We start from the raw sequence: 13,296 nt of genomic DNA on the forward strand, positions 1-13,296 counted from the left end.
CGCGGTTTCTAAGCTTTGACTTAGGGATCCTGTAATCAGAAAACATGCTGCGTTTTCATTCTTTTGGCTTTGCTGCTTTGTAGCCTGCTTCCACTTGTTCAATACGGATTAGATTAAATGATACACGGGCTCGCTGGGTAATGAAGTGTGTGCTGGCATCGTTCAGGGCTAGCCTCGAGGCTCCCGGGAGCGAAGAGAAATCAAGATGCTTAAGAGCAGAAGCCTGGCTCCTCGGGGAACGAGAGAGGGGACCTGGGCTCCTCTCTACCAGCACCTTTCCCATGGTCTCTGACTCCCGAGATTGGTTAATATTCTACGGGAATCCTTCCCTGGAAGCACAGTCAGTGCCCCGCAATTTTCACACAAGAGGAGGGCAGCCGCTGCCGCCCTTTGTGTCTCTTATTCAGTCACTCAGGAGAGAACGGCAGAACACCAGGCAGCTGCAGTCAGCGCCCGCCTGCCTGCCTGTCGGCCGGAGACTTTCAGCAAAGAGCCGGGCGGGACATGTGAAAGCGAGAGCCCTTTCCACCCATCAATGAACACGGTCCGTTTGGAGTCAGAAGTCATCAGGGCCCTATCGAGTGGTACCCACACATCATTTCCTTTATTCATTCATTAATTTAGCAAATATTTATTCGGAGCCCTAAGCACTGTGCTAGTCTCCCAGGATAAAACAGGGATCAAGGGTAAAGCAGTAATAAAATGTTTCACAAGAGCAAAGGACATTACCTGGCCCTTCCTTCAGAAATGTATTCTCAAAACCACAAGCAAATAAATGGTTATTATGCGTCTCAACCAGTCATTTGAGAGAAAAGAGCATAGATTTGGGAGAACCTATGGCAAAGGAACCTGACCCAGCATGGGCATCGGGAAAGAGTAATAATCAGTTAATGGCTACATTAGCGCCTATGTAGCAGAAGTTGTTACAGCATTATAAATGCATTAGTCGATTTAATATGGGTAACACAAATTACTAGCTTATCTGAAGTTTTACAGAATCCATAGTTAACCAGTTGATGGCTCTCAGATTGTGTCTAATCCTTTCTTCCAAGTACGTAAGGTGTGGAAGAACAGAATTCTGACGCACGTGTCAGGCACTGAAAGGAGCGATTTGAAGGAAAGGCCGGGATGAATCTGTATGTAAGTGACTCACTTGGTGACCACACACACGCAGATTCAGCATCCCAGTATGAAATGAAAAAAAAAAAAAAAAGAATGGACATAATATTTCCAATTCCTCCCACTGAGAGGTGACATTTACTTCTCCGCCCCTTCAGCTTGGTCTTGTTAATGTCATCTGTTTCAGCCAATGTGATATTAGCCACCTTTCTACAAACAGAGACTTAGAAAGTGCTTCTCGCCAGTATTCCGCTATTTGTTGGAACCCTGAGAACACCACTAAAGGTGACCTAGGCTATCAGAGCATGAGAGACCACATGGAGCAGAGAAGACCTGGGACAACTATGGCCGGCACCCTGGTCTGTCCAGCTTGTTGTACAGATATAGACCTATGAGGTCAATACAGGTCATCTAGCCCCAGACAAGCCACCAGCTGACCAGTAAGACTGGCAAAAGTAGTCCAGACCAAAGAACTCCCCACCTGCCTCACAGAAGCAAGAGCAATACATGTTTCTTATTTTTAAGCCACCAGATTTTGACATGGTCTGTTATGCTACAGAAGGGAACTGCTATAAATTAGGGTGTCTGTGTGACTAATTTGGTCCCCTTTGTCCCTAAGCCCAAGTGGCCAGGAAATAAAGGGGGGGGAATGAGTGACAAATAGAAAGTGTAGCTCTAGGACTAGGAGGATGACAGGCAATGTGAGAGAGAAGGGACACAGGTTTGGCCTGGAGGAGTTATCGAGGAGGATGGGGACAGGCCTAAGAGAGGGGACAGAAGGAACATGACTGAGCCCTTACTGTATTCCAGGCTCTGTTTTATAGACTCTAGCTGGATTATCTCATTTAAGTCTCACAACAAGCTTCAAATATAGCAACTGAGACTTAAAGAGATTATATAACTTATTCAAGTCGCACATGTAGCATATGTTGAACCTGATATTTTGGCTGTGACAATTTGACTCATAGTTTAAATTTCCATCTAATCATCACTACTGCTTGCTAAGAAGGTGTGATGATAGCAGCACCTGTGACCTTGATTTTGGGTAAGAAGGGAGCTCTTATAGTTGTGAACATGGCCAGGGCGTTTAGGACCAACAGAGGAAAGAAGAACTCTATTCTACTGGATATATCTCATTGTAGAAAATCATACTTCCCGAATAATCTCAAGATGACACTTCCTAAACTGACAATTTTGCAGATCCTCAGAATGAAGGTGGGTGATTTTGTAGACAACTAGGAGGCCTCTCTTGGACCTATCTTCTTTAATTATATAAAATGATATAAATAATATTTATAATTACAGTTGTATATAATAACTATGGTTATAATAACTAATATTGCCTTAACATTATAAAAATACTCTATATTTGGCAAGCTGTTAGCACTTAGATATATTCACTCTGCATCCTATACCTCTAAAAGTGTACCAGTACGTTCACTATTTTACAGATCAGGAAAATGAGTCAGAGAGAGAAGCTAAGCGACTTACCAACAGAATGAATGAGGGTAAGTGAACAAGTAATAGCTCCATCCAAGCAATCTGACGCACTTAAGTTAGTCACTGGACTCCTGCCTTCCTCTCTGACTTCCAGACAGATAATCTGCATCTTCTCCCAGGTCTTTATAATTTCTCTGTCCCCAGAAAAACCAAAGCCCGAGGATATATCAGCTTAATATGCTCTGATCTTTATAATCTGTTCAAATACCTAGGGCCTTCCCCACCCTACCTCCACTGTATCCGGCGCCCTCAAACCCGGAGGTGACCATTTGCCATGAGTGGCCAGTTTGTTGCGGCTTATACCTGAAGAGATTGAATTACTCTTTGCTGATTACCTCCTTTCTATCCTTTGTCTACTGTTGTCTATAGTAAGGGTTATTATTGAAGCTTTGGGGACAGTGGTCTACAGGTCCCAAGGAAAGATGTGGGAATAGAAGCCTCTTACCTTCTGTCTTTTGCTAGGTTGGGACTAAAGGCTATTAGTCATAAAGATGTCTTAAAGGAGTGCCAATTTAAAATATATACCTCCAATCTAAACCTGTATGCTTCTCTAAGTAGATGATCACAAAAGAGGAGCAACGATAAAAAAAAAAAAAAAAAAGATGGAGAAGTTGTGGGATGTGGCAGAGTATTAGTAGAATGGTTGCGGAACAGAGGAAATAAGGAAGAAATCCCCAACTCGAGATGCAAAGAACTGGAGCAACTGTACAGGAAGTGGGCACCATGGTGAGTACAAGAGCAGTGACATGGGTTACCCACAGCCCTCTCCTCAGGCTTAGAATGGCGCTGACACCAATTAGTCACTGTGGGGAATTGTGTAGTGGATTCTGATCCCTTTCCCGGGAACCTGGAATTTCCCTTTCACTCTCCCATGCTTTACTTTCATTATATCCCTTACTGTTAATACTGATCTTCGTGTTACAGCACCTGTATGCTTGTCTGAGGTAGGGAAATCTTGAGAGCAACTTGCCACATGCCTCTATTCCCAAGAGAGTCGTATGGGTCATACTACCACAGCCTCTCTAATATTTGGGAGTAACTTAACCACCCCTGGCTTTGAAGTTCACTGTCTGCCTCAAGCTCTTATGAGCCTCTGTCTTCCGTGAGTGTTACCGCTCTCTAATGGCTTCCCTTCACCTGCTTCTACTCAACCCTACACAAGGGAATGGCACTGATCTCAATGAAACTCTTGTCTTGACTATGCCACAGGCAACAAAGACAGACAGCACTATTTTGAACAAGGCCTTGAAATAAAATTTAAAGTCCTTAGTTTGATCAGGCTCCTCAAGAATGAGCCTGCTCTATTTATGGACCTTCCCTTAGGCATTGCTCACCCTACTATGCCTGAACCAAGGCCAAGAGGCAGATCACTGAACAGACATATTGGTTACACAATGAAGAAATACAACTGGACCTGGCAGTAATGCCCAGGACATGAGTGCCAATTCCACTGTGGAGAGGATAAGGGTAACATATATATAAGCCAAGTCAATGATTTTTTTTTTTTTTGTATTTTTCTGAAGTTGGAAACGGGAGGCAAACAGACTCCCGCATGCGCCTGACCGGGATCCACCTGGCATGCCCACCAGGGGGCGATGCCTGCCCATCTGGGGCATCGCTCTGTTGCAACCAGAGCCATTCTAGCACTTGAGGCAGAGGCCATGGAGCCATCCTCAGTGCCCGGGTCAACTTTGCTCCAATGGAGCCTTGGCTGCGGGAGGGGAAGAGAGAGACAGAGAGGAAGGAGAGGGGGAGGGGTGGAGAAGCAGATGGGTGCTTCTCCTGTGTGTCCTGACCGGGAATCGAACCCAGGACTCCTTGACGCCAGGCCGACGCTCTACCACTGAGCCAACCGGCCTGAGTCCAAGTCAATGATTTTAAATTCAGCTCTTATCCAAAGCCCAGGGTCAAGACTGCATTCACAGGAACATGCACAATTTATTCATCAATTTCTAAAGATTATAGATGGATCTGGAACTAGAAAGTAGAGTAGTATCATTGTTAATCAAATTCCCACCCACCTCCAAGATTGTAAGGCACAATTATATATAATTCCTATTACACAGATGATAAAACAGAGCCAGAGAGGAGAAATGATCTGCCCAAGGTTATCTGGCCAAGCCATGGCTAACTCCATCCAATTCAGGACCTAAGATTTCTCTCAAAAATGAGTGGCCCACAAAGATATGTTTTTCCTAAGTATCCCGGGTTGGACAAAGCAATTATTCTGGCACCTGGTCCTAGACCAGGAAGAAATATTCCTTAAATGACTAGTGTTGGCCCTAGGAGATGTAGCCATCATTAGTGAGAAGCTTTATCTGCAGTACTGCGTGAAGCCCACTGTACTGGGCCAGAGCCATGCATTAGCACTAACTGAGAGAAATTCATTTAATGGGCAATTATACGCCTCCTGCTCTAAAATACTTTCAGATAACCAAGAGTGGCGTGCCTTCTGGAAACGCCAACTGCCTGCTCCCAGGTACACAGTGTCCGCGGGTTTCTCCACTCTCCACCCCACGTCACCAATTTCTCGGGAAGAACACTCTCGAATTGGCATTTGGTGCCTCTCAAATGCCCCTGCAGAGACTCTATTCTAGGCAAGTGGATTCCGCCACTGTTCCCCCAAACCCTTCCTCTCTCCTGTTCTCGTACGGAGGTTTTACCCCTCTGCTCCACCTACAGGAGCCCGACTCCTGTGTGCCACTGATTAGCCTTCATCCCAATCTCAGCTCAGTCAAGTGTCTCCTAATCACCAGCGGAATAACAAAAAGACGCCTTACCTTTCTCTGCCTTCCTTCCCAGTGACGTCAGAATGTGCGTTTGGCCCAGACGCGGAGAGGACGTGGGGAGAACCTCTGAAACATGGATTCCCAAATCCCTGCCTTGAGACTGTGACGCAGTAGGTCCTGGGGACAAGCCCGAACCGGTTTGTTTTGGTTTGAACCGTACCCAGGTGATGTCAATCAGCTGGGTGAGTTTACTTCTCCGTGATCAGCATTGAAAAAGGCTATCATGGACTACTTTGCACTCTCTGTTGCTCAGTGTTTGGATCTCTAAAATGGGAATAGAAGGCCCGCCTGAATGGTTCCGAAGCTCTGCTCTGTCCGTAGGGCCATATTCCTGCCCTGGGTTACAAACGTGGGACCCGAGGGCCTGACTGTTCCAGGTTTACTCTTTTCTCCACTGTGCCCTTGTCCCTGTCCCCGCTGTCTGCTTTGCCCAGAACTACTTCATTCACTGGCTTCAGGAGGGGATGTGGCAGCATTAGAAGCTTAATTTAAGCAGAGGGGTGACGGCGAGTCAGACGTTAAGCTAGGCTTCTTCCACGCAAAGCCTCTCAGAACACGTCATCTGCAGTTAAACTGCATGGGTACCCACCCATCCGGCACCCCCAACCCGGCCCTGGCTCTCTACGAAATCTTGGGCTAACTTGTATCTGAGTTCCCTTGTCTGAAAAAAAAAATGCACGTCTTGATAGTACACACTTTCACAGGGGGCTGTGAGGACTACACGCATCGTAGGACGTCCACAGTGTTTTTGCGGTGGTTAATTAGTCAGCGAGATTTACCTTAAACCTTCCCCACCTGGTAAAACAGCAGCCTGGAACTCTAGTTGCAGGGGAAGGGGCTGTTACTGGAGGAGACACTTAGGCAGAAAGAGATACGCTGGGTAAGCCCCATCTATTGTTAGCACAGGGCCATCTAACCGCCAGCTCCCGTAATGAGATGTGCCTGCTGACTGTGATGGCAAAGCTAGATCTATTACCAGGGAAATACTTGGGTAATTCACACAGCGGAGCTTCTCAGCCTTGGTTAAGTGAATCTGACACAGGAGGATGAAAGACAACATCTTCATTCTCATTAAGAGATAACAGATGGACTAACCTAAAATCCATCTCCTTAGCCTAATTTCATTTGTTTAAATCTTTGCCTGATGAGATGGTGTTCTGAGAGTAATTTTAAATTAGTCTGCCTGGAATAAATATTTCTTTAACTTTATTAGAACCTCTTCCCCAGGGCTTCTGTTGTCCTGGGTGGTTTTAAATATTCATCTCATCCAAATACAATAAATCTCCCTTTCATATTTTTGTCCGCAAGACCTGGTCTGTGGCTGTGCAAGGTAAACATTATGTGATGAACTAAATAATAAAACCAAGTCAAAACCAGTTACTGAGCCATTTTCTTAGTAATTACAGATTTTCTTTAAGTTTTCTGAGGTAATTCTACTTTTTTTCATGGTTTAGAAAAAGAGGACTTAATTGTACATTTAAAGTTTAGAAACTGATGCCCACCTCAGCTTATATTTTACAGCTGAAAATTAAGCTTCTCTTTTTTTACTCTTATTCTTTCCTATTCTAAGAAAGCTACATGCAAAAAAAAATATTTTTTTTAAAAAAAGCAGATTACTATTTATCGTTTCATATTTCTTGAGATGCCAACCTCCTGAATTAAACTTGCTTCTTGGCCAAAATATGTCTGGGTAGCTTGTTTCATTTTCAATCTCTGAGTAAAAACAGATGCATGAATTAATTACTTTAAAAAGCAAGAGAGGCCTGACCTGTGGTGGCGCAGTAGATAAAGTGACAACCTGGAACCTGGAACGCTGAGGTCATCAGTTCAAAACCCTGGGCTTGCCTGGTCAAGGCCCATGTGGGAGCTGATACTTCTTGCTCCTCCCTCTCTCTTTCTTGTTCTCTCTCTCTCTTTCTCTCCCCTCTCTAAAATGAATTTAGAATATCTTTAAAATAAAAAGTGAGACAACTCCCGTCGTTAGAGCAGAGTAATGCCAAGTTTGGGTTATAAATGGTCAATTCTGCAGGTTTACGTGCAGGCTCCTGGCCTTCCTGTGGGCGGAGCTAGTCTGTACTTTTCCTCTCGGTGGAGCCAGTTGTAATACCGAACCTGGGACAGATTTGAGCGAGTTCTTTCAAGTCATAAAGAACAATTTTATCTGGCGAACATTTTAATATTTTTTGGTAATTTGATTATACTGTATTAGTAACAATGACTCTACTACTTTAAAAATAATCTTAGCATGATATTCTCTGGGTACATCCCATCCTTTCTGTCACAAATAATAAGATTTCATTCTTTTTTATGGCCGAGTAATATTCCACTGGGTAACTATACCACAGATTTTTTTGTATCCACTAGTCTATTGACAGGTGCTTGGGCTGCTTCCCTATCTTGGCTACTGTAAATTAGGCAGCAAGAAACACAGGGGCGCACACTTCCTTTCAAATTAGTGTTCTGGGTTTCTTCAGATATTGCCAGGTGGATACTGAAAATATTGGGGAACCCTTTGTACGGCATATGATTGTGTAACCACTATGTTGTACACCTGAAACTAATACAAAATAATACTGAATGTAAAAATACATATGCTTTTGATTATATAAAAATAATCTTAATGTTTATCTTACTGACAGAAAAAAAGTGTTGATTTTTAAATATTTCTTACGCTACAGTTATTATAGATAATCCCATGTGCACTGAAGGAGGTATGCTGTGTCCCTCTTTTCCACACCATCCCCCTGGAACTGCTGGTTGTTCCTGACTGACATTCGCCATCTTCTTCCTTACCTCCCTGCCTTTCTGTACGGATGGCCCCGCAGACTCCAATGCCCCCTTTCGTCTGCAGGTGCTTCTAGGTGCCGCGGAAGGAGAATTCTAGAGCGCCTGGGTTTCTGCCCGTTGCACTCACTGCTGGGACGCCGGTCACTAGAACAGTGCTAGGCACGTAGTCATGACTCAGCTAATAATAACTGAAGGGATGAGGAAACGCCATGTCTCCTCGGACTGGGGTTGGTGCCGGCGTCCGCCCGGGGTTCACAGCTCACCGCTCCCGGCACCTGCTTTCGTGTCTGTCTCCTTACTTGTCCGGGATTCCTTGTAAAGGCATTTTTTTTTTGTTCCTGGATTGCCCCTGAAATGTTTCCTCGCCACCTTTCTATATGTTCATGTCCTTGTCCTCCTTAAAGGCGAGTCCATGGAAGCTTGTAACCAGGGCCTCCCTTAGTAAATGTTTAAGGGGGGTGCCATCCAGCTCATAAAAGAAGCATCACGGGTTAAGGCTAACTCAAATAGGTTGAGTATTCAATACACAAGACAGTTCTTTCCAAAGTAATGACTACCCACCTGCTTCAAAGAGAACTGGGGTCCTTTCGCACATTTTTACAAAGCTTTAAACCAATCCAGAACAACAGAATATTTCTCAGAGGCCTAAGGGGCTAATGCAGCCTCAACATGGCAGACGCCAAAGACGGGGTCAACACTGCTCATAAGTCAGAGCCATCAAGTGGGGCGCTTTGCTTTATCCCTTCATGTCACCAGGGCGCAGTCCTGGCGGTGGCAGTCCTGGCGGCGTAACGCGCTAGGTAAGAAATGGTACTCAGAAGCCAGGAAGAACACACCTGTGCCCAAAGCAGGTCTCTCTCCGGGCCCCTCCGTTGGGGAAGAGATGAAACACCTATCACCCGGACCGCCTGTTCTGAGCCTGCGCCTCAGGTTGCCGTAAGAAACGGACATCCTTCCCTCTGGACTCTATACTGCCCCACACAGTGTAGCTTTGCTTTGTTTTGTTTTAAGGCTCCACGGAGAATGTTTTCCCCACATCTCAGAACCAGGAAAACCCCATGCCCTTCCTAAAGGTCTGGATTCCTGTTGCCTACAGAGACACATTGACCGTGTATCTCAGAGATATTTCCCGTCTTCACATTAGTTGTGAAATCAAAGGGCAGGTTTTAGAGAGAGCACAGAGCAGATTTTAGTTCTATACTTGTCATCTACACCAGTGGTCCTCAATCCCCAGGCCGCAGACCGGTACCAGTCCGTGGGCCATTTGGTACCGGTCCGTAGAGAAAGAATAAATAACTTACATTATTTCTGTTTTATTTATATTTAAGTCTGAACGATGTTTTATTTTTTAAAAATGACCAGATTCCCTCTGTTACATCCGTCTAAGACTCACTCTTGATGCTTGTCTTGGTCACGTGATACATTTATCCGCCCCACCCTAAAGGCCGGTTCGTGAAAACATTTTCTGACATTAAACTGGTCCGTGGCCCAAAAAAGGTTGGGGACCACTGATCTACACACTTTACATTGTATGATTGCCTGCGGATATGTCTTAATGCCAGTTTTTATTTCCTTATTCAGATTCCCAACTCCCTCAAGAATGTAATGTCTCCCTTGAATTTGTGTAAACAGGTCCCTTATGGGAAGAAGAGTTTCAGATAACATGCAAAATAGGCTTTGTTTGGAAGTAAAATAAACATCAAGTCCCTCTCACATGTTTCTGTCCAATAATAAAACGGTAAGGCAGAGTACCAGCTCACAAAAACAGTGTGGCACGAATTTGCACCACGGACCTATTCTTCAGAGACTCAACAGAAGTGTCATTACATGGGATCAAAGAAGCTACGAGCATAAAAATGGACAGAAAGACTAACGTGTTAGTTTTAACAACCCTGGAATGTCACATTTCTGCATGTAGTTTATGAAAAAAATTATATTAAAGATATATTTTTATTTTGTCTATAATTAATGTGTAAAATACACCCTAAAACACAAAATAAAAAATTATCTATAGTTTCATCTCCTCAAAATCATATGCATTAATAATTCCTGTCTATATTTTCTGCCAGTTTATGTGTATATGTATGTTTGAGGTTAAATAGGTGAGTGCGGGTTTCTATATACATTGTATATATGTTAGTGTCGGCTTACTTAAATTATACTGTATAGTCTTTGAATTCCATTTTTACACATGCTTTTATACTAAACCTTTCCTCATATTTTAATATGCAAACCATTCTTTTTAATGGTGGAATAATGGATCTAAGTTATAAGAATATTTGGATATAAGAACGTTTTCTTCCCACATATACTGCTACTTTGGGTAATTTAACACAGTGTAAGGTATTTCTTGCTGAGATGATTCATTCAAAGGTTCGTTGGGAATAATAATAAGTTTCCAATGCCAAACTAGCTAATGGACACAGGGACCATTCATTTATCATGTGATCACTAGGCATAAAGTGAACCCAGTCATACAAGGAAAAAATTAAACCCAAGCACTTACTAATTTCAGTAGCAATGATCGTTATGTTGTGCCAGACACTCAGCTCTCTGTCGAGCGGTGTGGCCAGCGTTATCTTCCCATCCTCTGCGTTAACGTTGAACTGTCTCTCCAGGTCAGTGTGCCGGTCGATGGAAAACCTACAAAACAGATAGATCTGTAATCTACTCCAATGTCTGTGCGATCCACGCATTCCACAGCAGATCTTTAGGAATCCTTGGAGAGCCATCACTGTGAAGTCTAATGAATTGGGAAACCCGGTGGCATCATAATTTGTAAAACCAAATGACTGAATGAGGCACAAGAAACTTGATAATTATTGTCCAAGGAGTAATTAGCTACATATGCAACATGGAGGTCATAAACTGCCATCAGTTCCAATAGGTAGCATCTTCAAAAATGGATGCTGATGAAGAGTTAATTGGACCATCCATCACATTTATTGGACAGCTTATGATAATTAGTGGCTGCCACAAAATATCACAGAAAACAAGGAACTCGAGCCCAAAGCAGGATGGTGCTAGGTAGCTTGCGATTTATGGCTCTTCAGAGGAAATGACTGCCCGTGTGAAACTTATATTTGAGGAGGCAACGTGGATGTATTTTCGTTTTAGCTGCTGTTGGTTTGTTTTGTTTTCATGTTAAGTGAAGTATGTGTTTAGGCTTTCTATTAGAAATCAGAGTTGCTGATTCTCTAGTAACAATCTGTAAAAGCTGGCATAGATATTTTAACAGATTTATAATACCAGATTCTAAGAAGTTAATAATTTTAAGTGGACTTGTTAGTCGTTTCTATATTGAGAAAATTTTCAGATAAGGCAATAATATTGTGGCCTTTTGTGTCTAGAGTCAACTGCTTCTCAGGTATACTAAGTATTAAAATTAATATAGCAATCATTTTTCCACAGCATTTATCAATGTCCTTTTCTTAAAAAACAAACCAAGGTCTGTGTTCTGGCTATGAAGTGCCGAATACAGTCAGGTATATGGCTTAAGGAACACAAAGCATCATAAGAAAAATTGGCCCATATATAAGCAGGGAAATAAACTAAAGAACAGAATGAAGGCCCAAAGAAGGGTGTTGTGGACTGAATATTTGTGCCTCCCTGAAATTCATATATTGAAATACCAACTCCTAATGTGATAGAAATTTTAAGTAAGTCCTTTGGGTGACAATTATGATTATATGAGGTATGGAGCCCTCATGATGGGAGGTGACACAGTATTCTTCTCTGGTCTCTGCCAGCGAGACATGAGGAGAAAACCATCTGCAAACCAGGAATCTGGTCCTCACCAGACATCAAATCTGCGGGTGCCTTGATCTCGGACTTCCGGACTCCAGAACTGTGAGAAATACGTTTCTGTTGTTAAAGTCACCAGTGTGTGGTATTCCCTGTCCACAGCCACCCAGACTCAGACAAAGGTCATGTCTCATCTCGCTTTAGGAAGACGGACTGCAGAATCCCCTTCTGGTTCAGCTGGCCTCTTAGGACGTGCCCCGGAGCTCTCTCTCTTCACTGCTCCTCACTGACCCTAAATATGGAACATGGCTCCTGGCTATTGGTGCTGAACATATTTTATTTTTATACATTTTTATGAGCATTTATTAGATAATCAAGTTTAGACTGCTTTAAAAAAATGAGGGAAAAGTAAATTTCCCATAATTTCAAGCCGACAGTTTTCTCTTGTTAATATTTTAGTGGCTGTCACTGCAAACAGTATATATTTGTGTATATGATGCATCTATATTTATTTAAGTGCATCTACTTATTTGTTTCCATATCAACTTGTGACCATAGATGAGTCTCAGGAAGACAGATGGAAGGCCACATGGATAAACAGACAGGTAAATACATAGAGGATTAACTCCTTTCTCCTTTCAGCTATTTCTTTTTCATTAGAAATGGAATTCATATGCTTCATATCAGATGCAAATACCATGGGGGAAAAAAAAGGCATCCATGTTAAATCCTCCCCACCAAAGACAAGCCTCATTAAACCATTTGGAATCATGTTAAAAAGCACTTAATTTAATTGACAATAGTTTATTGCTAAATTCCTTGAGAAAAATATTGTATAATAAAATTATAACTCCTGTTTTAGTAACAAATCACAAAGAAAACTAAGAAGCTGGCTTGCATTTTCATATTAGGTATTACAAAGTGCCCTTAGACCCTACCCCCAGGATGATTAGAGAAATTCCCAAAGGATTTAAGAACGCAGAGGCATAGATCGACTAACGATGTTCTCAACCGAATTCTGAGCACGAGAAAGTGATCACTGCAAAGCACTGCGACCCGCTGTATTGTGGGGAAAAGAGGGCAAGACATTTTTCTGGGGAATAGTGATTGTTGGGGAGACCAGTGAGGTTCCAAGGTGAACTGTAAAATAACTAAAGAGACCTGTGCTTTGCTGGTAGCATGTAGACTCCAGCTCTTAAAAGAGCTAAGAAATGTCCGGAGGATTAATGATCTGTTTCTGCGTCATATTCACAAATAAACTCTGCAGGTGTTGCTGGACTAAACTCATTTCATCATCCCACTGCTGATATTTTACACACTTAGGCCTCAGCCCATTTCCTGGAGGCCACAGCAAAGG

General features: G+C 43.0%; 1 protein-coding gene across 1 annotated transcript in view; it reads right to left on the reverse strand.

The window, feature by feature from the left end:
• CDH8 (cadherin 8) overlaps positions 1–13,296 on the reverse strand; it is a 371,407-nt gene that overhangs the window by 117,269 nt on the left and 240,842 nt on the right. The window contains exon 8 of the mRNA XM_066243293.1: positions 10,702–10,838. Coding sequence (XP_066099390.1) covers positions 10,702–10,838 — 137 coding nt within the window. The remainder of the gene's footprint in view (positions 1–10,701; positions 10,839–13,296) is intronic.

Source organism: Saccopteryx bilineata, chromosome 9 (genome assembly GCF_036850765.1).
Source record: "Saccopteryx bilineata isolate mSacBil1 chromosome 9, mSacBil1_pri_phased_curated, whole genome shotgun sequence".
Classification (NCBI taxonomy): Eukaryota; Metazoa; Chordata; class Mammalia; order Chiroptera; family Emballonuridae; genus Saccopteryx; species Saccopteryx bilineata.